This window comes from Daldinia decipiens, assembly GCF_022478715.1.
Source record: "Daldinia decipiens strain CBS 113046 unplaced genomic scaffold F4813scaffold_46, whole genome shotgun sequence".
Lineage (NCBI taxonomy): Eukaryota > Fungi > Ascomycota > Sordariomycetes > Xylariales > Hypoxylaceae > Daldinia > Daldinia decipiens.
This window is the reverse complement of record NW_026054589.1, coordinates 109,066-130,864: the sequence shown is the minus strand read 5'-3', so window position 1 is coordinate 130,864 and position 21,799 is coordinate 109,066. Positions and strand designations below refer to the sequence as shown.

The 21,799-nt window shown below is 47.1% G+C and overlaps 8 protein-coding genes across 8 annotated transcripts; 2 read left to right on the top strand and 6 right to left on the bottom strand.

Moving 5' to 3' along the window:
- Window positions 1–79: 79 nt before the first annotated feature.
- Window positions 80–1,989, bottom strand: F4813DRAFT_252171 (pantoate-beta-alanine ligase). The gene has a single exon (XM_049240164.1). The coding sequence runs from the start codon at window positions 1,464–1,466 to the stop codon at window positions 342–344; it is 1,125 nt and encodes a 374-aa protein (XP_049095516.1). The 5' UTR covers window positions 1,467–1,989; the 3' UTR covers window positions 80–341.
- Window position 1,990: 1 nt separating this feature from the next.
- Window positions 1,991–4,137, top strand: F4813DRAFT_252107 (glycoside hydrolase family 125 protein). Its single transcript, XM_049240163.1, has 5 exons — window positions 1,991–2,423; window positions 2,507–3,551; window positions 3,604–3,771; window positions 3,825–3,839; window positions 3,906–4,137. Exons 1-5 carry the CDS (start codon window positions 2,097–2,099, stop codon window positions 3,998–4,000), a joined length of 1,650 nt encoding a protein of 549 aa, XP_049095515.1. The 5' UTR covers window positions 1,991–2,096; the 3' UTR covers window positions 4,001–4,137.
- A 704-nt stretch (window positions 4,138–4,841) lies between these two features.
- On the bottom strand, window positions 4,842–6,087 carry F4813DRAFT_374184 (catalase related protein). The gene is made up of 3 exons (XM_049244899.1): window positions 5,919–6,087; window positions 4,984–5,860; window positions 4,842–4,916 (listed from the first exon to the last, which is right to left on the bottom strand). The coding sequence occupies exons 1-2, from the start codon at window positions 6,012–6,014 to the stop codon at window positions 5,030–5,032; spliced, it is 927 nt and encodes a 308-aa protein (XP_049095514.1). The 5' UTR covers window positions 6,015–6,087; the 3' UTR covers window positions 4,842–4,916; window positions 4,984–5,029.
- A 519-nt stretch (window positions 6,088–6,606) lies between these two features.
- Window positions 6,607–9,950, bottom strand: F4813DRAFT_252063 (carbohydrate esterase family 4 protein). Its single transcript, XM_049240162.1, has 2 exons — window positions 9,234–9,950; window positions 6,607–9,181 (listed from the first exon to the last, which is right to left on the bottom strand). The coding sequence occupies exons 1-2, from the start codon at window positions 9,535–9,537 to the stop codon at window positions 6,681–6,683; spliced, it is 2,805 nt and encodes a 934-aa protein (XP_049095513.1). The 5' UTR covers window positions 9,538–9,950; the 3' UTR covers window positions 6,607–6,680.
- Window positions 9,951–12,396: 2,446 nt separating this feature from the next.
- Window positions 12,397–15,548, top strand: F4813DRAFT_374174 (ER-golgi trafficking TRAPP I complex 85 kDa subunit-domain-containing protein). Its single transcript, XM_049244898.1, has one exon. The coding sequence runs from the start codon at window positions 12,932–12,934 to the stop codon at window positions 15,263–15,265; it is 2,334 nt and encodes a 777-aa protein (XP_049095512.1). The 5' UTR covers window positions 12,397–12,931; the 3' UTR covers window positions 15,266–15,548.
- On the bottom strand, window positions 15,549–18,048 carry F4813DRAFT_374171 (HET-domain-containing protein). Its single transcript, XM_049244897.1, has 4 exons — window positions 17,680–18,048; window positions 17,254–17,599; window positions 16,457–17,194; window positions 15,549–16,400 (listed from the first exon to the last, which is right to left on the bottom strand). Exons 1-4 carry the CDS (start codon window positions 17,806–17,808, stop codon window positions 15,835–15,837), a joined length of 1,779 nt encoding a protein of 592 aa, XP_049095511.1. The 5' UTR covers window positions 17,809–18,048; the 3' UTR covers window positions 15,549–15,834.
- Window positions 18,049–18,184: 136 nt separating this feature from the next.
- On the bottom strand, window positions 18,185–19,557 carry F4813DRAFT_374170 (hypersensitive response-inducing protein). Its single transcript, XM_049244896.1, has 3 exons — window positions 19,141–19,557; window positions 18,887–19,070; window positions 18,185–18,824 (listed from the first exon to the last, which is right to left on the bottom strand). Exons 2-3 carry the CDS (start codon window positions 19,009–19,011, stop codon window positions 18,518–18,520), a joined length of 432 nt encoding a protein of 143 aa, XP_049095510.1. The 5' UTR covers window positions 19,012–19,070; window positions 19,141–19,557; the 3' UTR covers window positions 18,185–18,517.
- A 1,129-nt stretch (window positions 19,558–20,686) lies between these two features.
- F4813DRAFT_374167 (uncharacterized protein) lies at window positions 20,687–21,790 on the bottom strand. Its single transcript, XM_049244895.1, has 3 exons — window positions 21,195–21,790; window positions 21,048–21,132; window positions 20,687–20,982 (listed from the first exon to the last, which is right to left on the bottom strand). The coding sequence occupies exons 1-3, from the start codon at window positions 21,450–21,452 to the stop codon at window positions 20,780–20,782; spliced, it is 546 nt and encodes a 181-aa protein (XP_049095509.1). The 5' UTR covers window positions 21,453–21,790; the 3' UTR covers window positions 20,687–20,779.
- Between the last annotated feature and the right edge of the window lie 9 nt (window positions 21,791–21,799).

Sequence of the window (21,799 nt, the reverse complement as noted above, 5' to 3'; positions counted from 1 at the left end):
CGCTCTGCACGTGGAGAAGCCATGCGGTTGTTGTAACGGAATCCCAGTCAGGCGCATGTATGGAACTTGTAGCCTGTGTTCTGCTGCAATGACACAGCAGAAAATACACTTGCTAAATAATTTAAAAGTCCGACAATATCAACGTAGCCAATACCATCATGATGTCTCATGATTATAATTATATGGCAATAGACCAATAATATTACCTAGGGGCTGATCAAAAGACAAAATATGCGGTTGATAGAGAGCGATGCAAATAATTCCGGTTTACGCGTCCTTCAAATGCCGGTCGTTTGGTTATCAACGGACATAGACTGTCTGGGTATATTCAAAAAATTACTCTAGATATCCGTAGATGGCTTCAAAATAATGTTGTCTATGAGGCGGACTGTTGGTCCTCCGCTATGTCCCAGATCTTCGCCTGGTTGCGGTGATTCTACCGGTAGCATCTTTACTGCACCACTCAGTATACCACCCTTCTCTGGGTCGATTGCAGTCAGCTCCTCCATGGAAAAAGGATCCGCAAGTGAGATGTAGTCCACCTCAAACATTACCCTCTTCTCGGGAGGTAATGCCGACTGTTTGTTTAAATCATTTAAAATTATAGCATTAGCGGCATTCATGAGCTGCTTTCGATCCAGAGCCCCGTTTAGGTACTGGGCCTCAGCAGCCTTGAGCGCGCGATTTAGCACGGGGGCGACTTCACGTCGCCTCTCGCCGAGGTAAACATTTCTGGAGCTTAGAGCAAGTCCGTCGGACTCCCGGATGGTAGGACCAATAATAACCTCGGTTGGCAGCATAAAGTCCTTGACCATCTTTTGGATCAATACGGTCTGCTGGACATCCTTTTGGCCAAAGTACACCTTTTCAGGTTGTACGATGTTAAAAAGTTTCATGCAGACAGTGGCGACGCCTCTGAAAAAGGTTGGTCTAGTACCACCCTCAAGAATCTCACTTATTGGCGTTATGACCACAAAACTCCCTTTAGAGTTTACTTCTTGGCCTGGAAAACCTGAGGGATACATCTCGGGGGTAGTTGGCGCAAAAATAGCGCTGATGCGGCCTAGATTCCCACCATCGTCGGCCAATTCACGATCTAAATCAGCTAGGATCTTACAGTCCGACTCCCAAGTCACAGGGTAAGAAGCTAGATCTTCCTTGATCCCGAATTGGGCCGGGTTCACATATATGCTAACGACGACGTGATGGCTCTCGCGAGCTGCGCTGCGGATAAGAGAAAGATGACCTTGATGCAAAGCTCCCATCGTAGGTACGAGTGAAACGATCCTGTGGTCGAGGTACTGAGGCTTCCTCCATCTTCTGACCGCATCAACCGTACGCATAACTCGAATAGGAGAAGATGGGATGGTTTCGAAAGCTTGACGCCGCGCGGTAGCCATCGTTCGGATAGTCTGTCGGTTAAGCGGATGCGAGGCTATAAACCCACGTACCGAGAGAGCCAGCATAGTCAGGTAGTAAGGTATTCTAAGAAAATCTAGTAGCGACGGTTAATGGGGACGCGGTGAGGTAATTTTTGAGACATCGTAAGCCATCGCAGTGACTCGATGGAAAAGTCAAGCAACTGAGGTGGAAAACGTGATGGTTTCTGCTGCGGACATCTGAGGCCGGGATTTGTTGAAGCTCTTGAGAAAGTTAAAGCTGATTAAGGTACCTACATATGGACGCGATAAGAAGATAAGACTGTTGATAAGATACCCCACTAGCCCCACTTACGCACTAATTAATTTTATTGAGCTTATTGAGCTTAATATGACGTTAGCGGGGTTGGAAGGTGAAGATGAAAGTTGACGGGAGCTTCCAGTTCCGCAGTTCTGCGGGGTGTTTCCCATCCACTAAGGTTTTACCGTCATATCGGGCAACTGTCAGCGTGTCGTGTCCCTTTTGTAGTAAGGAACGGCGTGGGACCCTGCAGATTGCGGTACTGTTCCGACCCGACTTCTAATATCGATTTTTTTTTGGAAGTTGCCCATTCCGTATAAATCTTTAGCTCAACTTACAACTTGCATCTTCCTTTTCCTATGAAAACTTCATGACCTGTCTGCTTGTATAGAGCTGCTACAGCTCGCGCCGCATAAATGATTGGTTCCACGAATTCAATAGGCGCAAGCTTGCTGCTAGCGACCTTATATTCAACTTTGGCATCGGGATCGGGACATCAACCCTATGGCCAGGAACAGCTTCCTTTAGACAAGTTCGAATACGAAGAAGCTTGTCCTGATTATACACAGTATTCGACATATCCGCATCGGCCTCTTAGCGAGGGTCCTCTTGAGCTACCTTTCCAAAGGCCCGATCCTCGATGTCGCACCTTTCAGTCGGACGCCATTGAGCAAGTTATAAAGGATGTGACATCTCGCATGAAAGACCCCGATCTAGCGCGTCTCTTCGAGAACGCCTTTCCTGTTAGTCCGACTTATAATCTTCCTATTGTCGTACTTGTACGACTTTTACAACGGATACAACTGACCGAGACAAACGATCGCAGTCCACGACAGATACAACCGTCAAGTTCCACACGAAAGGTTCTAACAATAAAAAGAAAGCATGGAAAGATTCGTATGACGAAGGAAAGTGGGAGGGACCGCATTCTTTTGTCATCACAGGGGATATCATTGCCGAATGGCTTAGGGACTCAACAAACCAACTTTCCCCGTACCAGCCTTTAGCAAAGAAGGACCCGGCTATACACGACTTGATTCTAGGCGCAATCAACACCCAATCCGAGTATGTCATTGAATCACCATATTGCAATGCTTTTCAGCCACCCCCAATCAGCGGGTTGTCCGTGTCGCATAACGGTCAGGACGACGTTGTCCATCCTGCATATGAGCCTTCGTTTGTCTTCGAATGCAAGTACGAGTTGGACTCGCTTGCGCATTTCCTCGCCCTAGCAAACGATTTCAATGACCATACGGGATCTACTGAGTATATGACGTCGCGTTGGTACTTGGCATTGGAGACTTTATTGAATGTACTCGAGCAGCAGTCCAAGTCTACTTTTGACCCGGAGACCGGCCACTATCGGCGCAATGAGTACACCTTCAACCGCAACACGAACACGGGAACTGAGACACTCAACCTCAATGGTGTAGGAAACCCTCTCAACAACGGTACCGGTCTTGTACGGTCCGCGTTCAGACCAAGCGACGACGCTACCATACTGGGCTTCTTTATTCCAGCAAATGCGATGATAGCGGTGGAACTGAAACGAACTGCCAATGTCCTCAGGAGTGTCGGCAAAAACGCTTTGGCCCAGACGGTCGAGACGTGGAGCCAAACCATCAACGACGGCGTTTGGGATCACGGAACTGTTCAACATAAGGAGTTCGGTGAGGTCTTCGCATACGAGGTAGACGGGTATGGGTCGTCGATTCTAATGGATGATGCGAACTACCCGTCTCTTCTAGCTTTACCCCTCATGGGCTTTCTGAAGGCGAGCGATGAAACCTACCAAAATACGCGACGTATGTTACTTGCGAAAGGATCAAACCCTTATTACCTCACCGGAAGAGAGTTCAAAGGCATCGGAGGTTAGCTACTTCCCCGATCATCTACGTCTAGGCCCATGCTGATTTACCTTAGGTCCTCATATCGGCCTCTCAAATGCCTGGCCTATGAGTCTTCTCATTCAGGCTCAAACGTCTGACGACGATGAAGAAATAACTGAATGCCTGGATCTGGTTCTTAAATCGGGAAAACTCGGCTTGATACACGAAAGCGTCGACGTCAATTTTTATAGCTCTTATACAAGTGAGTTTCCACAGGCCATTTTTTTGGACTGCGTTACTGACCATGATTATTAGGAAGCTGGTTTGCTTGTAAGATTTAGATTGAAGAACCGGACTCCGAAGATCACACTATAAGGTTTGCTAACAAAGCTATAGGGGCAAATGGCGTATTTGCGGAAACGATTCTCGACTTAGCCAAGAGGAAACCGCACTTGATTTTCAAAGCACCCGCACTGCCTTATGAAATATGATTTTATCGGTAGATAGAAGTTGGAAGAGCACTGTAGTCTTGCCGTATTTCTGCCACGTTGTAACGAGAAGTACTGTTTATAATGGCTTCGTAGGTATATATATGAGACATGCCACGCTGAAGCGTATTTTATCTAGATGCATATGGTTATACTGGAAAAGCGCAATATCGTTGAGTCAGTTTACTTAGTACCAGCTTGGAGGTGTATCGAATGTTTTGACTTGAGCTTAGTGATGAAGGAATACAATCTTGTGTGTAAACTTTATATGTGAGGCTATCTTATATTCCATATCTTTGATATAAAACCATCCACACAGTCAGTCGTATAGATCAGTATCCTAAAATAAGCATACAAGTAGCATACCAACTATCCTCCAGTGTCTAGATCATGTGAACGAACCATCTCGATTCGACCGTGCACTAATGAGCATATCTCCAAGTAAGCTGGCGGTACCTAAAAAGATTTCAGGTGGCAGAAACCCAGGCAACGAGATAGATACATGCCCCTAAGTACCTACCTACCCACGAAGCAAAGGTTATATATCTAAATTACAAACAATCCCTCAACCGACGCCCCTCGCTTGGGCGACTTGAGGTTAGAGAAAACCCCACTGTGGTGTCTTATGCTGGACCATTCTTCCAAAAGAAAGAATGTGACTTGACAGCAGATGCTTAACGAAGCCGGTTTTTCGTAGGTCTTGGGTTCGAATCCCCTGCCCCTATCCGAGGGGATTCGAACCTGGGGCTGAGCTTTTTTGGTAATTCCTTTTCAGGTTTCTTTTTTGAGGAAGTGCATTTTGTTTTTCTTTTTGGTTGTTTTTATTTATTTATTTCTTCTCGATCAAATCTGCAGCGCACGCAACTTGAGATAGAATATATTCTGATATTCGTAGCTCGAGTATTTATTATATAGACAGGTACGTGTGCGATGCACGAGGTTTCCTGGCTTCTAAGAAGATACTTAATTTATCAAAATCAACCTAGGTTATTTTTTGTACTCAAATATAATAGCACTTGACTGTTTCCATCATCAAGCCTCACGCCTCTCACGACCACTTATAAGATAAATCCCCGCGCGAACCTCCAGCAGCGGATCGGCCGAAGCCTCGACCCCTTCAACCCTAGGGATCGGATCGAAGATTATCCTCTTCTGCTGCGCGGCCTGGTCGTCTGCCACAGACTGCAGTTCGATCGTGCCGAGCTCGACGACCCGCCGTTCTTCCGGCCACTTTGCCGTGTTATCGTCTGTCACGTCCCCGTCTTCTGCGACCTGTGCTTTGAGCTTGAACGCGATCGGTCCGGATTCAAGGAGCTCTGGCACGCCGTCGTAGAGGAAAGATGGCGTTTTGTCTTTTAGCGCGGCTTCGTCGAGATACACTTCTCCGGCTGAGGGGTTGATGCGGTACCGGATGAATGTCTCCTTGCCGTCTGCTGCGATGAACTTGAACGCGTTGACGCCGAAGTACCTCTCTTTGCCGAAACTGGCTGGTGTTGGCTTCGGGGCTTGGACGAAAGCTAGTGCTTTCGGGTGGGAGGCTAGGTATTCGCCGATCGAGTCGTCTTTAACTGCTGTGAAGAATTCGAGGGCATCTTGGCCGTTTGAGCCTGGGAAGCCGTCGACGGAGTGGGTGATGATGTCCGTGTGTACGCGGCGAGGAGCCTCGGCTAGTACGAAGCGGATAGCAAAGCCGCGGGGGTTGCCGTTGGGATCGGTGTCTGGGAGTTCTGGTATTCCGGTCGAGCTGGAGAATCGTGCTATGATGGGAGTTGAAGGATTGTTGAAGTGAGGTGCTTTTGAGAGTGTTTCCGCTTCTGCGGTGGGAGTAAAGGTTCCTTTTAGCAGGACACCTTTTGCATGGGCTAAGGGGTCTTGTTAGTATATCTTATAACATGTAGATACTAGATTAATAGAGCATACCGGGTCGAAATCCGGGATGGGGTCCAAAGATTCCATGTAGTGTACTGACTATGGCACTGCTGGTCTGGACGACATTTTCATCGGACGGGAGAGGCATAGCTGTAAACGCTTTGTAACAAGGGTCTTCTTGGGTTTCACTTGGAATGTTAGACTTGATTCTTAATTCTGGCAGGAATTATTAAAGATGATATCCTTTTTGACGTATTAACTCAAGGCTCTGTGCCTCAAGGTTCTCATATATACTGCTCCCCTGAGAAGGATCTGATTAATCAACAACTTACCATTGGATGTTCACCATTCTTCCCACCATGGCGACATCCCTCCATACGTAGTATATTACATGCATACATGTGGTTGCATTAAGATCTACCCCAGCTCTAAGTGCAAGATGTAAGCATGTAACTTGGTGAACACTTCACACGATGATAGTCTAAACGGTCGTGACAGTATCAACATTATTATGTAGAGAGTTATTATATAAGTTATTATATATCTACTATTATTAGACATGTAACTGTCGAATCAATCTCATTCCACTATATCCATATACCTTCAAAGAAACTCTTTGACGATAACTTCCTTCGTGAAGTGGATATCTACCAGGGCGATTACTAAGGCCACTACATCACATCGAATCAAAATCTTCCTAATTCAGCTGTTATACGAACAAGTCAAAACCGATGATGTTTTTATTAAGCACTAACCACACAACAGCAACAAGCCAATTTTATATACATCGTACCCCTGTAACAACCATACCCCCCTATTCCTCCTCACCCGGCAGCGGCGGCGCATTCGGGTCCATCATGCACTGATCCACGCGCATTAGCTGCTTGCCAGTCGCCTTGGCGATCTGGATGAACTCCTTGAGGTAGCTGACGGTGCTGTTGTACAAGTAATGCATGACGACGATGTCGCCGCCGGCCGCGACGTCTCGCTTGAACGCATCGAGCTGCTTCTCGGGGGTACTAGATTCAGCCCACAGCCAGTCTTCCACGTCGACGCTCCATTGCACGATATACGGGTCTTCGATGAGCGCCGCGAGACGCTGTCGCATACGCGCGCCTTCGGTGCCGAACGGGGGACGGAAGTACTTGGGCGTCAGCCCGTTGAACGTTTCCTTGACCGCTTCAATGTCGTTCGTGTACTCCCAGTCGATCGACGCGTCGTCTGCGAGGCCTTCTAGAGGCGGGTGCGTGTAGCTGTGCAGCGCGATCTGGTGTCCCTTAGAGGCCATCTCGTTGTAGATGGCGCTTAGGTTCGTGGTCGGGTCCCGCAGGGGCGCGCCCACGGTGAAGAATGTCACGGTGATGTTCTCGTCGTCGATCGTCTTCATGACCTGTTGCGCGAACACTGGGTCGCCGTCGTCGATGGCGAAGGCGAAGGAGTTGGGTCGCTTGCAGGCGAAGACAAACTGGCCGGAGGGTAGTTTCTCTGGGACTTGGAAGTCCTCGGGAACCTCGTTGACGATCTCGATCTTGGAGAAGACGGTTGCGGTGGTGCTGTAGAAGCCCTTGAATGCGAAGCCGATGGCCCGCTTGCGGTCGACGTTGAAGTGGTTCAGCGGGATCCAGATGTCGGTCTTGGTGCTGTACCGCGAGGCTTCGAGGGAGTCCCAGGTCTCGGGGTAGGGGTAGATGTCGTTGTTACACTTCTCGTTGTGCTGTTGGAGGGCGATGGTAAATAGGTTGCTTCCCGTGTAAGCGACGTGGAGGTAAGACCCGTCGAACTCGGTTAAGTCCTTGCAGGTCTCGGACACTTGCGTAACCCACATCAGATCCGAGTCGTTGGTCTGCAGCGTCATGGTGTTTTTCTTGAAAGTCACAGTCATCCCCTCGTCCGCTCCGTGCCATTGTTGCAAAGCATTTGTTTCCGAGTTGGCGAACTTGTCGATCACAAGGTTAGTAGCTTTGCTCGGGGGTGCTGGCACCGTTTCGGTAGGAGTGGATGGTTCGACAACTGCAGGGGGGACATATTCGACAACCTCGTCTCCACAGTACAAAGCCAAAGGCCCAAAGGTAACAGGTTTTACCAAGTTGGAAATGAAGATTGTTTCCAACTTGGTTAGGTCAAGCCCCTTAAACTTGGAGAAGGGGATAGAGTATAGCTGCTCCTTTCCGTTGAAAGTCCAGCCGAGTTGTTTTGACGTCATCCCAACATCGTTGGTGCTCTCGGTGCCGCACTGGCCTTTTGTAGAAGAAAGCTGGACGTCGAAGGTTGTGCCAGCAGCAGCTGAGATGCGAAGCGAGATTCCCCCGTATTGTTCCGCATCGATGCAGCCGAGCTGAGTGTACCAGTACGAGTCAGTATCGACGGGTGTGAAAGTCACCCTATTGTTCTTGACCACAACGGATTTCATAGTGCCGTCGTCGCTACTCGACTTCAGCAAGGCGTTGTAGTAGAGAAAGGTCAAGAGAGATTGGGATACGAAGTCGTCGACGAGAAGATGGTCGCACTGGGCAGCTTCTGCGCGAGCTACGATCGGCTGGACCACCATCGCTACCGAAGCTGTCGGTGTAGGGCCGGCGGCAGCGGTGGCGGTGACTTGCTGTGGCGCGGCTTGGCTGTCGGGCCAGCCTTCCCACGGGTCATCCCATGGGTCATCCCACCATGGAGGCTCGGTCGGCTCGATAGGACGGGTAGTAGTAGTAGGCCATCCTGAGCGCTTCGTGGTAGTCGATTTGCCGGGCGTGCTCCAGCTTCCCGTAGTGGTCTCTGTCGTCGTAGTGACATCACCACCGGGCAGAGTCACGAAGATTGTAGTTGTGACGGTGGCTGGCGGCTCGGGATCAGTAGGGTCGGTAGTGGGCACGGTAGTGGGCACCGGTGTGACTACAGGTGGTTCGGGGTTTTTGGGCGGCGGAATGCTAGCGCACAGGAACTGTACGTTATCCAGCTGCCACACGTTGTCGGTGCCAGTCAAGCCAGCCGAGAAGCCGTACCATAGGACACCAACGACCCCGTCCAGGCCAGCTCCCTCCCAGCTGTTTAGCGGGATATTAATTGTTTGTATAGAACCGCTAAGGCCGTCAAGGGTGTAGTAGGAGCTCTGATACTCAGTGCTTGAGCATTCGGCGACGGTTTGGAGCTCAATTGAGACGGAAGCCGCCTCAGGACCCTTGATGTTAAATGATATGGAGTCGTATCCGAGCGCTACGGTGTCTAGACAGTCAAACTGTTCGTAGATATACGATACATCGATGTTCTTGGGTGTGAATGTTAGGATGCCGCCATCAGTGCTGGTGGCGTTCATAGTCTGGTCATCTGTTGAGGGGTTCAGCACTTAGCCCTATAAAAATCGGTAGAACAATCTTACCGCTCGTAGCTCCCTTCAGGGAGTTCTCGCCGGTCTCCCATTGAGAGAAGTCGTCTACTAGCAAATGCGCCGCGCATGTCTCGACCGGAGCCGGGGGTGCCGAAGAAGTTGGAGGTGCCGGGGCCTCCGTAGAAGCAGGCGGTGGTGGTGGGACCGGTGTTTCGGTCGACGCAGGAGGAGCGGGAGGAGCAGGTGTCTCAGAGGAAACTGAAGAAGCATCCTGTCTCTCGGGCAGCTTGGCACCTGATACGCCGCTCACGAGTAAGGCGGCGGTGATGCCGCCAATAACCTTAGTGAACCTCATGATGAGTCCCTGGATGGTTCAAGGCTGGACGATCGTCCAAGATTCAAGTCGTCTGGCAGCATGATCCAGACTTATATTGACAGGTCTAGTCAGGGGTTATCCTCGCTTAGCAGGAGAATTTTTCTCTTTTCAGTAGACAAGATCCAAGGTTACATGTGGATGGGATCGTAGGGGTGCATTGGAATGGCTAAATGAGCTCTGCTCTCGAGCAATATTGGCTGAACCCAAGATTGCGAATGCATGTCCCAGACAGGGTTCTCCACACTCTCGATCTTATGGGTTATACAGCAGTCAGGAACACGAGCAAATTAATATAAGAGTCCGGAGTTATGACTGGCGGAATACCCGGACCGGCATTTTGGAGGCTTTGAGGAGATTTCCCCTTCTTGTTTTCCTGTCAATATGTCAGATCTGGGCTCGCTACATAGTTATAGAGGGTACCATCTATCGTTGTTGCTACACTACAGATGCACATTAATGTTGTAACTTCTCAGCTTATTTGCTGAGGTAAACTTACACATAACATCAGACCTCAACTCCGACCCCTATAAAGTCATTCGACTTATCATGATACTAATTGTGCTCCTGCGAGATATACGAGGTGGCTTGCATTCAATAATGAGCCTAGCCGAGTACGGATGCATATAATAAGCCGGTCGGCAAAATGCCAAGAGGAGAATAAATAGAATGGCAGAATGGCGTCCATAGCGCCGGCATAGGACATTAGAAAGCGTCTTGCAGCTAGCCAGCCAGCCAGCCAGCCAGCCAACCGTTAGGGGTTAGGGCTAGCACGCTGCCACCGGTCAGCATTCGAGTTCGCGCTAGAAACGCTTATAAGCCGGGAGCATCGACGGTGGACCAAGCGGACGAGGCCTCGTCAGCTCAATATACACGTATGAGGGAAGATGGCTCGATTATCGCGAATCGGTCGGTACATATGCAGCAGGGGGGAAGAATATATACGGCATCTCTCTGCGTGTTTGTATGTGCGTGCGCGGTGCCCGAGCGGGTCGGTTCGCTTACTAGCAGAGCTTGTCTTGTTAAAAGGTGTAAGACGGCAGACGGGCAGAAATGTAGGGTAACACTGCAGACAGTAAACGCGAGCCCTGCTGCAACCGGTATTGCCAATTTATCCTATTGCATGTTCAGCCGCCTTGGCAAAAGTCGCAGACACCTTGTTTGAGGTTATATTACACATTGTAATTCCCTTTTGATCAAATAATCCGTAACCCAGTTGCGTTCTCGATAGCAATACTTTTTTTTCTATTACTTTGCTCTTAGGTATTTGATATGTGTGGCCAAATTCGTGACCGGCAGCTTACAGGATGAGATTGGGTCTAGATCTCTTACGATCCCGTCCGAGCTTAGATCTCGATTATTAATACCTGGGTCATGTTATTCCCTCCCTTTAATAAGCCACCTTTTTAAAAATCTTCCTCTGCTAACAAGAGCTCTATTGTTTAAGGTATCCTGTAAGTAATCAAGTAATCATCGCGTTACAAAATCTTAATGATTACCCTTTTCGGTCAACTGGTACAGTATAAGCCAATCAGCTTCCTCATATCCTAGCCAGGGAGCCAACTTGGAGATAATTACCTGTTAGGTCTTTCAAGTTGGTCAACAGCCCAATAGTTTAATAACCTGACCCGTAGAACCGTGGTAAGGCAGCGAGCGAAATGTGTAAAATTGTCTTTTGATCAGCGGGTAGACACACAGCAATATCCAACGTCCAACTGCCGGATCTACTGTAACTAGGAACGTACTAAGGCTAGGAACAGAAAGACTAGGGAAGCTAGGTACTGGTAAATTACGGGTGAATGACGGACGCGTAAGACGCATTCGCTGAATTGCTTCTACTAGACAGATGCAACGTCCCACCTCACGTAACACCAAATGGAAACAATTGCGCGTTGCTATTCTGTTGGGCGGGTTGATGCTTTCATGGAGGATACGTTGATTTTTGATATTTGTAAGGAATGATCTTGTAGAGCTTGTTAAGTTGAATATTATAATGCGTTACTAATGGGCTTTCTATAACAGGTTAACAGGTACTCAGCGCGATAAGTACAACTCATAAGTGCACCGAAAAAAATGGTTCAATAGGATATCTCTAATGATTCCCTACGTCTCTCCAAGGCTTAGGAAGTGTGCCTTGTCGCTTTCGCTTTTATAGTCATTAAAAGTCACTCGGTCAGTCGAGGAGGGCGCAGCTCATCCCAAAGTTATCCTTGACCATCAACCCAAAGTCTAACCCAATCAGGCATATGTGGACCATTTTACACCATAATAGTACTAGCGCACCCAAAACTCAACTACCATTTCACTAACATTATATTTATATAAATATACGCTTTTATACAGCATTATAAGACTTAATGAAATATAAACAAATTTAATATAATCGATTGATAATTAATTATTAATCGATTAACTATTGATTTTTATTTTATTTTATTTAAATATAAAAAGTTTATTTTAAAATAAGTAAAAAATAAAAAATAGGTAAGCGCATATCTAATTAATTCCTAATCGATTAGGAATTGATTAGATAAAACGCGCTATAATATAAGGAATTTAGTGGTTATAATGCGCTGTATTTATAGGGCATTTAACCTTATTCTAGCAATTAAAAACGCCAAAAACTTACCCCAAAGTCGTACAAAGCTCACCCCAAAGCGGACCCCGTCAAATGCAACCAATCAGAATGTTGGATCCAAGGTCCCAGCTTTTGCCAAATCGGGTTAGACTTTGGGTTGATGGTCAAGGATGACTTTGGGATGAGCTGTAGACTCGTCAGTCGAGTTGGTTACTAATTTAAACCGGCGTCTTGCTGAGGTTTAAGGACGTATATAGAACAAAGACTTCATCAATTCAAGTTGTTTTTCTTAATATATTCCAACTTTAAACAATTATGATTGCACAAGTTTAAAGGATTGAGGATTACCTACCTGACTTTCATGCCCTGTGACCCACAATTTAAGTTTGCATCAGCCTCAAATTACCGTTTGACTTCCATAACTGAGGGCTGATGGGGGTAAATTGTGGCTCTGCTATCGGATAACGGATACCCAGCCGGGACCTTAATTCTGACTAACTTTCTGGCTGACTACCTCGTTGTACCCAATTTTGTTTAATTGAATGTTTGAATGGGAAACTTGACATCGCCAATGTCGAACCCAGATGCGCAATTCGGAACACAGGATTTGCTTGTCTAACCTCTATGAAATTACAACAAACTGTATCACCTTGCAGCGCTGCAAACATCTCACCGCTCTGCAATATCCACCATCGCCGTCCTCCTTACATTCGTCTTAGATCGTCATATACAGATGCGACACTCGGCGGTCGAGTCGTTTCGAGGGCCAGAGTACCGTAGGCATACCTGTCCAACTTGATGCCGCCTTCCGATTATGATTCGCAGGATGGGAGTGGATCACTCCCTGCATCCCCCGTAGCAGCCTCCATCTCGAGGGTTCAGAAAGCCCGTCATACTCTTAACGATGTCTCGCCATCTCTCTTCCGCTCCGAATTCAGTCTCCCTTACCGACGGTCTCATCCCTCCGCTGCCTCGCTCTACGCATCTACTCTATCGCCCCCCGCTTCTCGCTCCCAGTCGCCCGTCGGTCGCCCACCGTCGCGAATAGCCGCTGGTTCTATATTTGGCGCAGCTCCGAATAACGGCCTCGCACTCGCTTCTGGCGCAGGGGACAGCCCGGGTGATCCGCTCAACCTTATTCTTGGGGCATTCGTACCGCATGTCGCGGTATATACCTCCGAAGATACCGATGTCTTGTTAAAAGAGAAGGGGTTTAACCGCGGTCTGTGGGAACTACTTAGACCCTTTGGAGAGCGTGTCCAAGGAAAAGTTATAATACGGGATAGCAACGGGTCAAGCAGGACATACGAAGACTACTCAATACACCTTGTCCGCTTTGGAGAGGGTATTGTGCACCCGGACCCCGTGACAACCGGTTTAAGACCTGCGTCAGCCCCGAGAACAAATGGAGCTTCGGAGAAGTCCAGCGGCCCCGGGAGGGGGCAGGGGATCACGATCCCGGATGTCGAGGCCGTCGTAGATCGCCACCTGAGCTATGCCGAACAATCATTCTTTAGCTTACCCCAGAGCCCTACCAATAACGGTCTAGATATCGACATAACCTCACCGTATTACGCTTTATACTTACGTAGATTGCTCTCGGGCCTGCCCCTGGCACCGCACGAAACATTCGCGCATCCGGTTGCTTGCGTCATCGCAATAAGCTCCCGGAATCCGACTCCAATCGAAACTCTGAGACGGTTATACACTGAGTCTAGCACGGGTGACAGACGCTTACCCAACTGGGTTGATGCCGAGTTCTTACGTTACTACGTCCTTGTCCACGAGGAAGAGAGAGATGATATAACGAGATCTATGGCACTTTTTGACCAGATGAAGCGCAGTCTCGGCCTCCACTGTCATTTGCTTCGGATAAGGGGAACGCAAAGTGCTGCTACCGACGATGACAGCATACCCCTTCCCCGGAGCGAGTGGATGTCGGCCGCAGAAGAATTAGCCGATCTTCGAAGGAGCGAAGACCAGGAGGACTTCGAAGATCCGACGAGGTACATATTTGAGTCAGACGCGACTGCAATCCGCACCTTTATCCGCGAAATGGTTACGCAATCTATAATACCTACGATGGAACGTCACGTGTCTGTATGGAATGACCAAGTAGCCTCGCGCCGAAGGGGGCTTGCAGGCCGATTTGTTGGCTTGACCAAACGATGGGGTTTTGGAAACAATCCTAGGTCATCAGTCTTGGGGCAGAGCTCGGGGAGTAATTATGATTTACTCGGATTCTATCGCCAAGACGCCGCCGAAGCCATAATGCGGAAGTTGGCCGACTACGCCTTTATGCTACGAGATTGGAAGCTAGCCCATTCCACGTACGAGCTTCTCCGTACTGATTTCAATAATGATAAAGCATGGAAATATCACGCGGCGGCAAGCGAAATGTCTGCCATCAGTCTCCTCATCATGCCTCAAAACCTATCGGCTAGATCAAGAGCAGAAACAATAGACACCGCATTTGAAGCAGCTTGTTATTCGTATATCACACGTTGCAGCGCGCCATACGGGGCGCTACGATGTCTCGCTCTTGGTCTGGAGCTCTTACGCCTACGTGGTGGTTCGAACGTTGATAGTGCCGCGAAATGGGGGATTCGCCTATTAGAGACTAAGATACTAGGCCCCGTAGGAGACGCGCTGATTAAGGAGCGATTGGCGATTTGTTATGCATCTAAGCAGGGCATGGGAACACATCTCTGGGGTGGCAGGCGGAGGAAGTCGGCGCTGTGGAGTGCGCTTGGCGCTGAGGCATGGCTGGTGCAGTCGAAATATATTCAGGCGCAACGGTGTCTCAACGAGGCGCGTAAGACATACTCGGACCTCCCGAGCGGAAACGGCATTGATAAGTTCAATTATGCCAGCGCGTTTCTGCTTGGCATTGGAAAGCAGCTTAACGACAATCTCGAATCGGATGACCAGGACGACGACGCAGATAGTGGTGACGAGAGCGATGTTGTGGATGAGGAAAGCGAAGCCCTAGATATGAGGGGAAGGCGCATTAGTACGCTGGGACTTCCCGGGGGCACGACCGGGGCGGGCTTGGAGACGGCGCCGCTGAAAGCGCAGCTTGATGCGTCCGAGGAACAGGATACAGGCGATGTTAAGGACGATTTTGGTTAGGTACCCAGATGGTTAGACGGGGCGACGTGGTATATCTTAGAGGAAGGGGGTTCTTGAAGATTATTGATATAGCTATTTATTTGTATGAGGGTAATTAGGGGAATGATTACTTCCGTTGTAATGAATGCTTTTTCGGTTTGACATGTTTCGTGAGGGCGTGTTGCGAATATAAGATAGGGGTTTTATTGTGCTGTAGACTTATGCATTTGTAGATTCGATGGATTTATTACGGGGTGGAGCAAGATGGTATATGTCAACATGTTCTAATCACGAGTTTGTCTGTCTATAATGAATCAAACGGATAGTTATAATAAAATGAAACCATAAGTTATAACAACTTATGTTGGTTATATAGGTCTCATTGAATGAGTGGCTACATAGGTCCAAGTGCGGATTTAGAAAGAAAGCCAATAGACCCATCCAATGATATGATTCCTCATAACTGTAAATATAAGGGAGGCACCTATATGGACAGTTTCTCGCCAGCTAACATCAACACCTAAGACTTCCTCCATATTCTCGAGGAAGAGAACAAGATCTCCAACCTTTAACAGCCGTCAGTTTTCCTCCTAGAGTCCTTTTATGTTCACTTCGACTTCAATAACGTTGGAACCCAAAAAAGAAGTACATTTAATGTTAGCTGAGACTTCAAATCGGTGCGAATCAGGACCATATATTATCAACGGGCGGTTAGTGACTAGTGTTGAAAAGCTTTTCTCGAAGTCGACATGACCGATCATTTTTCGAATCGCCATAATATCCGCGACTGTATAGTTAAATGGAGGACTCCCTGGGTAATATTTGGGGTAATCTTCGAGGTGGCGGATCATGTCAACTAGAGATACTATAGCATATTCGAGTTCCCTCACATTGTTCCATAATAAGAAGAAGGCAGAAGATTCGTTCTCGAAAGCTACCATATGTGAGTATTCACCTGGTAAAGTCCGATGCTGACTATCAGTCCATTGCGGTACAGAGTCTACGATTCTGTATTGGAAGCCATCCATGTTATTTTGATTGAATTGCGAGATCCTCGACGGCCTCAAGGGCTCGCTGCCGGAGATGTGTGTAGGATAGTACCTCTTAGGTAAAATGTGGATCTTCTCGGTCGAGGGGTTTTCGAGGATGGGATTATCTAGAAGTGATCAGCGAACTGGAAACTTATAGAAATGTGTCATTTTCTGTTATTACCAAAATATTCAATCTTCTCGCTACCATCAGAGGAAATAACTCTCAAGTCACCAGAGGGTTCGATAATGCAAACGAATTTCGGATGAATTCGGTAGAACATGTTTTCATCGTTAGGGAATTTCATTAAGAGAAGGGCAGGTCTGGAACTTAAGTCGTTTCCCATGACGCAGTCTAGAACTGCGAGCGTCCAAGTTTCATTATCCGGGTGCCTTCTCCATTCAGGAGGGGCAGGACATAAAATTGCTGTTAGGAACAACCCATTTGATTCCATTTGCAGTTTGCGGTTGGGCTGTCCATAGGGTAGCTGCATTGATTGAACATAGTCGTTGCCAAGTCGGAACTGTAACAGAGTGGTCGCCAGGATGTCTTCGTTTTCTACGCTAGAGTAATCAGGACTATCGTCGCGCCAAGCTAGTATTGAATGATCATCCGACCGCTTGAGGATTTCCTCCTGTAGTCGGCGAAAAGCTCCTTCTAAGCCCTCTCCGTATATTAAGGTCATATGGATACCAAAAATACCGAGTAGACAGTATGCCATATCTTCTGCTCGAGTTGTTTGTCTTGAGGAAGCCCAGTTCATTTTCTGTGCTACACAGTAATTTTTGACTATATTACTGGTATAACGAACCCGATCACCGCAACCAATGCATCCTGAATGCCAGCCTGTGTGTTGTTCCCGTGGCGCATTGTTAACGATACGATTCAACGTCAGGACAGGTATGTTGATTCCAGTTCGTTCTAATGTATAAGTAGGTAGTTAGGAAAATACCAGATTTAGTACAGGGATGAATGCTAACCTGCGATTTGTGAAGAAAGCGTATAACGGTCACCCAGTAACTCCCAGCTCTTGCTGTAGAAACGAACATCATGTGGCGCAATTAACTCCTGCAATGTCCATCCACGGGTAAACCATCGGCTTTTAGGAAGGTCGGCAGGGTCTTGAATGTCTTCTATAAATGCGTAGCAAACGCATGAAGACTCATACCACGCAAACATGGAGTTTATAGCTTCGGAAAGCTCGGCACTACTGCTCTTGTCTATACAGCACGTATCGATCCAGATATATTCATATCTATCTAATTTGGCCCGACGACAGCTGTCTTCGACCTTTTTAAATCCTCGTTTCTGTTTCCACATCGAACACTCGATGTTAAGCCGAGTTAGTGGATAGATAATTGGGAGTGCGTGTTGTCTGCTAGATATAGGGCTATATGTATATCTACCTCATGATTTTGAATATCTTGAAACAGAACTTCCTCGTCACCCCAAGTATGGGAGAGAATAGCATATCTGGGCCTCTTTTCGCCTATGAACTCTTCTAGGCGAAAGGATGCGACGTTTAAGAGCCGCATTTTGGATACACGAGGCAGTTTGTGCAATATTTGGAGATGGTATGGAAAAGAAAGAAAAAAAGAAAAAAGGATAAGAAAGGGGGGTTAAGCATCTTTTAAGATAGGGAAACTCGAACCAACTTCCACATCAGCAACGTAGTAGCGACCCAATTTGTAGGCCAACCAAATTCGAAGTCGTGCCTTGTAGCAGCGGCAGGCTCTGATAGAACACATGTAATAATACTAGGACTGAGTTGCTACCTATGTACCAAGTCCCTAGTCAGAGAGTTAATTAGGTACATGTATTCAGTATCAATGCTTAATGATTGGTTAGAAAAGACCGTGTAGGATCAGATCGATCAGTCATATTTGCTATCTACATATAACTGAGGACCAATCGCAAAGGTGAGATACAGCTCACTGCCAATTGAAGAAATATTACGCGATAATCGATGAATTAAACCCGAATGTTACGATTATATATTACTGAGTAATAATTCGCTCCTTGGTGAGGGAAGATAACGCACTGTAAACCAATAGACACCACAAACAGTCAAGCAGCCGTGAAAATGATGCGATATGTATATTCAACACGCACAATTCTATCTAATCTAATATCTATTTGGGAACATCAACCACAGTCTGGTCACGAAAGCCCCCGCCAAATTCTAAAACGCTGCAAGCTTGCTAGAAGAACTCAAATCCGTCAATTCGTATCGAGGCCGACAAGTTACTCGAGGTTGAAGCTAGCAGGGCCGGTGTAGCTCTGGACAACAGCGTTGGGCTCGTTGGTGGTCTTGAGCTGGGCGTTGGGGATGAGGTGGGAGCCGGACTGGTTGCTGACGGGAGTGACCGGCTGAGTGACGGTGAGGGTCAGGCCGCTGGCACTCTTGGTCACGCTGAATGTCCTGGACGACTGCTCGCAAGAAGCATTCTTGACCTCGGGGAGCTCGCCGTTGGTACCGGCGGTGGCGGAAGCCGAGCACTTGACGCCAGTCTTCTCCATGGTGCCGGGCTGGATGACAGTGAAGGAGTACCTGGAGATTTATTAGTACATTGCTATGTACGGTAGTGTATATGGATCGAGAATAATACTTACACGCACTGGGTGCTGTGGCTGACGCAGCCAGCCGAGAACTCGGAGACTGAGAAGACGGTGTCACGCTTGCCGACAGTGACGGCAGCAGCGGTAGCGGCGAAGAGGGTAGCGACGGAGAACTTCATTTTGAATGTTTGTTTCGGGTGAACGAAAGTGAAGTGAGTTGATTAGGTTGATGAATAGACTATTAGAGAATGACTGAATGTGAGTGCGTGGTGGTGAGGCTGAAAAGGAAGGAACATAGTCGGACGCACGAAGGGTCTTTATACTAAATTCTATCTGGGGTGAGTCTCATCATGGCGAGTGGAGCAAAACCAGCTTGATCGGCGGTCACAACGACGATAGGGCATGAACTCCAGCTCGTATTGGGCGGGGATCACGACAACGTTGCCCCCCTTTCCATATAACTCCTTAACCTAATTTCTATGTACTAGCCTCACCAACTTTTGTATACACCCTAGTAGGCGATGCCGGTTCTTTGGATTCCATGATGCTGGATGTTTACATTTGCTGTCAACGTTACGTAAATTTGCAAGGTTGGAATATGCAGGGTTTTGTCGTAGGGCTAGTACACAACGAGGAGATTGTCGGGGATGCCTTTGAACTACTGCTTAGCATGGTTACATTGGTTCTAGAAGATTAATCTCTGGTAAAGTGAAAATTGCCGCATGCAACTTAACCACGTCATTTCTCTTTCTTAGCCGATACCCCGGAGTTGGCGTCTGCAACGGCCGGGGTAACTACCGGCAGCTGAATACGAGGTGTTACTACCTAGCTTAGCTCTAACCCGGAGCCAATCACCGTCAACTAAGTCTATATAAGTGGTACTATGCCCAAGGAGCTGGTGTTTCACTCAGCCCTCTTAGGATCTTCACTCAGCTACCTCAACAATATCTCGTTACATAGGTAAGTACAGATATAGCTAGTATGTTTACCAGGAGTCATTGGGATAGGTAGAATTAGTGCTATGAACATGCTTCATTGAAACAGAATGTTCCTTACTTTAAATAGTTACATAACTAGGTAACTAGTAAACTAATTATTCAGTTTGTATTTCCACGGACGTCTTCCTAACGTTGCACTATATTATACTATATTATAGAAAGTACCTAAGGTACCTAACGCCAGATTCAGATAACTGAAATTTGACAGCTCATGCAAATATTAGATAGGCTATCCGATCAAATATATTATCAAATTTAATGATTTTCCACAGGGATATTTCCAAACACGTTAATGAGCGGCAGTGAGGCTTGTATCCTGCATCAAACTACACGTGTATGTAGATGCACAATCAAGGGGGAATATCATCTGTCTCCTCGAACGCGAACTAGACGTCTCCTGATATAAGTGGAGGTTTAGTGCATGAATACCGACTAGAAGTCATGAATATACATGGGTCACCACTGATCTTCACTTCACCGCCTGCAGAATTCAACAACGTTGCAAGTCCAGGTAAGAATCTAATTTCAACTTCAACATTCTTTACATAATAACTATTACTACGAGATCAAATAGACAACACAACAGGCATAGTACCGCCTATCGTGAAGGAGAAACAATAGCCTATTGTAATCCGATTCTGGTCTTAGGAAGTAGATCCATCGGATGTTAGAAAAGACAATGTGCGTGTCAAGATGCTGCCAGCGCAAGATTTAGAAAACTCGTGATCCATGGTACTCTCCCATAAATAAACTAGACATCACCTGATTGATGGTGGTTGCGGTGCCGGCGGGCAAACACTGATCCAAACAGCGTCCTTTCCCTCTGTTCTTCTGTCATTATTGGATCATTCAACCGTTCTTCTTCTTCTTCTTCTTCTTCTTCTTCTCCACGACATTTATACACGTTAGCATCGTGAAATATATCTGAAGCACATTCACTTCCTTAACGTTAAGATATAACTAAATCTTTCAATATGTGGAATTTACCATGGTGATTTTCGACATTCCTGCCGAACTGCTCCTGTATATCGCTGTGTTGCTTCTTGGTATGTTTTTTGATATACATGCAGATGGATTTGGCTATTGCAACTACATACCGATTTAAGTAAAGGGCGTAGATCGTAAGGGCGGTAAATTCCAAAGAAACCCCGACTGAACCAATGTTAATGAGTAGACTAGAAGTTGATAAGACGTCATGTTTACTTAGAAGTACTTACAAATGATCCCAAAAGTCCAGGCAGGAGCTTTTTGGAACGACTCAACGTCAAGTGCGAATAAAGAGCTAAGGAATGACAGCGGCAGCTAATGGGAGTTAGAAAACCGTAGAATTAGGGAGGACTTTTAAACAGGAGAATAAGACCTACAAATATAATAGTAATCAGTGTGAACGCCATCATACTATCACCTTGTTTTACGGATTGCTCTGGTTTGCCATCTCGCTTTGTAGTAATGAGAGTGTCGAAGTGACCTAAATTCATTGCATATAAGTGACCATTGTAATCAATCTTCAATAAACGGAAGGCTTGCGGCAGACTGAATCCTATTTGCAAGTCTCTCCATTTCGGCGGTATCGTTGAGGATGTAGCTTGTAGTAAGGTCGAAATATGGTAGGTCTTTGCCATAGAGTTTCCGCTCGACAATGCTTTGATACTTCACGATTGATTTGATAATACACAATTCATCGCGGACATCCTTAATCTCGCCGAATAGCTCTTCGGCTTCGATGGTAGCTTCTTTGAATTTCCCTTCACGCTCGGAAGTATTTGATCCATTTTCGAGCTTTCGAACATTGGTGAAAAGGGCGGTCTCTTTTCATCCCTACCAAAAGATTGACATCAATGCACCACATTTGAATGGAACCCGGCATACAATATAATTAACATAATCCGAAAAGAGTTGGCGAATTGACAGGCCGGTTTGCAAACTATCATTGAGACCTCGGTAAGCTCGCCTCCTCTCGTAGAACCCA

Coding starts and splice junctions, on each gene's coding strand:
- F4813DRAFT_252171 (XM_049240164.1), bottom strand. CDS start 1,466: ATGCTGGCTCTCTCGGTACGTGGGTTTATAGCCTCGCATCCGCTTAAC.
- F4813DRAFT_252107 (XM_049240163.1), top strand. CDS start 2,097: ATGATTGGTTCCACGAATTCAATAGGCGCAAGCTTGCTGCTAGCGACC. Junction 2,424..2,506: donor TCTTCGAGAACGCCTTTCCT/GTTAGTCCGACT, acceptor AAACGATCGCAG/TCCACGACAGATACAACCGT. Junction 3,552..3,603: donor AGAGTTCAAAGGCATCGGAG/GTTAGCTACTTC, acceptor GATTTACCTTAG/GTCCTCATATCGGCCTCTCA.
- F4813DRAFT_374184 (XM_049244899.1), bottom strand. CDS start 6,014: ATGCCTCTCCCGTCCGATGAAAATGTCGTCCAGACCAGCAGTGCCATA. Junction 5,861..5,918: donor CCCATCCCGGATTTCGACCC/GGTATGCTCTAT, acceptor CAAGACCCCTTA/GCCCATGCAAAAGGTGTCCT.
- F4813DRAFT_252063 (XM_049240162.1), bottom strand. CDS start 9,537: ATGAGGTTCACTAAGGTTATTGGCGGCATCACCGCCGCCTTACTCGTG. Junction 9,182..9,233: donor CCTGAAGGGAGCTACGAGCG/GTAAGATTGTTC, acceptor ACCCCTCAACAG/ATGACCAGACTATGAACGCC.
- F4813DRAFT_374174 (XM_049244898.1), top strand. CDS start 12,932: ATGCCGCCTTCCGATTATGATTCGCAGGATGGGAGTGGATCACTCCCT.
- F4813DRAFT_374171 (XM_049244897.1), bottom strand. CDS start 17,808: ATGCGGCTCTTAAACGTCGCATCCTTTCGCCTAGAAGAGTTCATAGGC. Junction 17,600..17,679: donor AAGATATTCAAAATCATGAG/GTAGATATACAT, acceptor CTTAACATCGAG/TGTTCGATGTGGAAACAGAA. Junction 16,401..16,456: donor CGAGAAGATTGAATATTTTG/GTAATAACAGAA, acceptor GATCACTTCTAG/ATAATCCCATCCTCGAAAAC.
- F4813DRAFT_374170 (XM_049244896.1), bottom strand. CDS start 19,011: ATGAAGTTCTCCGTCGCTACCCTCTTCGCCGCTACCGCTGCTGCCGTC. Junction 18,825..18,886: donor AGCCACAGCACCCAGTGCGT/GTAAGTATTATT, acceptor ATAAATCTCCAG/GTACTCCTTCACTGTCATCC.
- F4813DRAFT_374167 (XM_049244895.1), bottom strand. CDS start 21,452: ATGGCAAAGACCTACCATATTTCGACCTTACTACAAGCTACATCCTCA. Junction 21,133..21,194: donor CACTGATTACTATTATATTT/GTAGGTCTTATT, acceptor AACTCCCATTAG/CTGCCGCTGTCATTCCTTAG. Junction 20,983..21,047: donor CTGGACTTTTGGGATCATTT/GTAAGTACTTCT, acceptor ACATTGGTTCAG/TCGGGGTTTCTTTGGAATTT.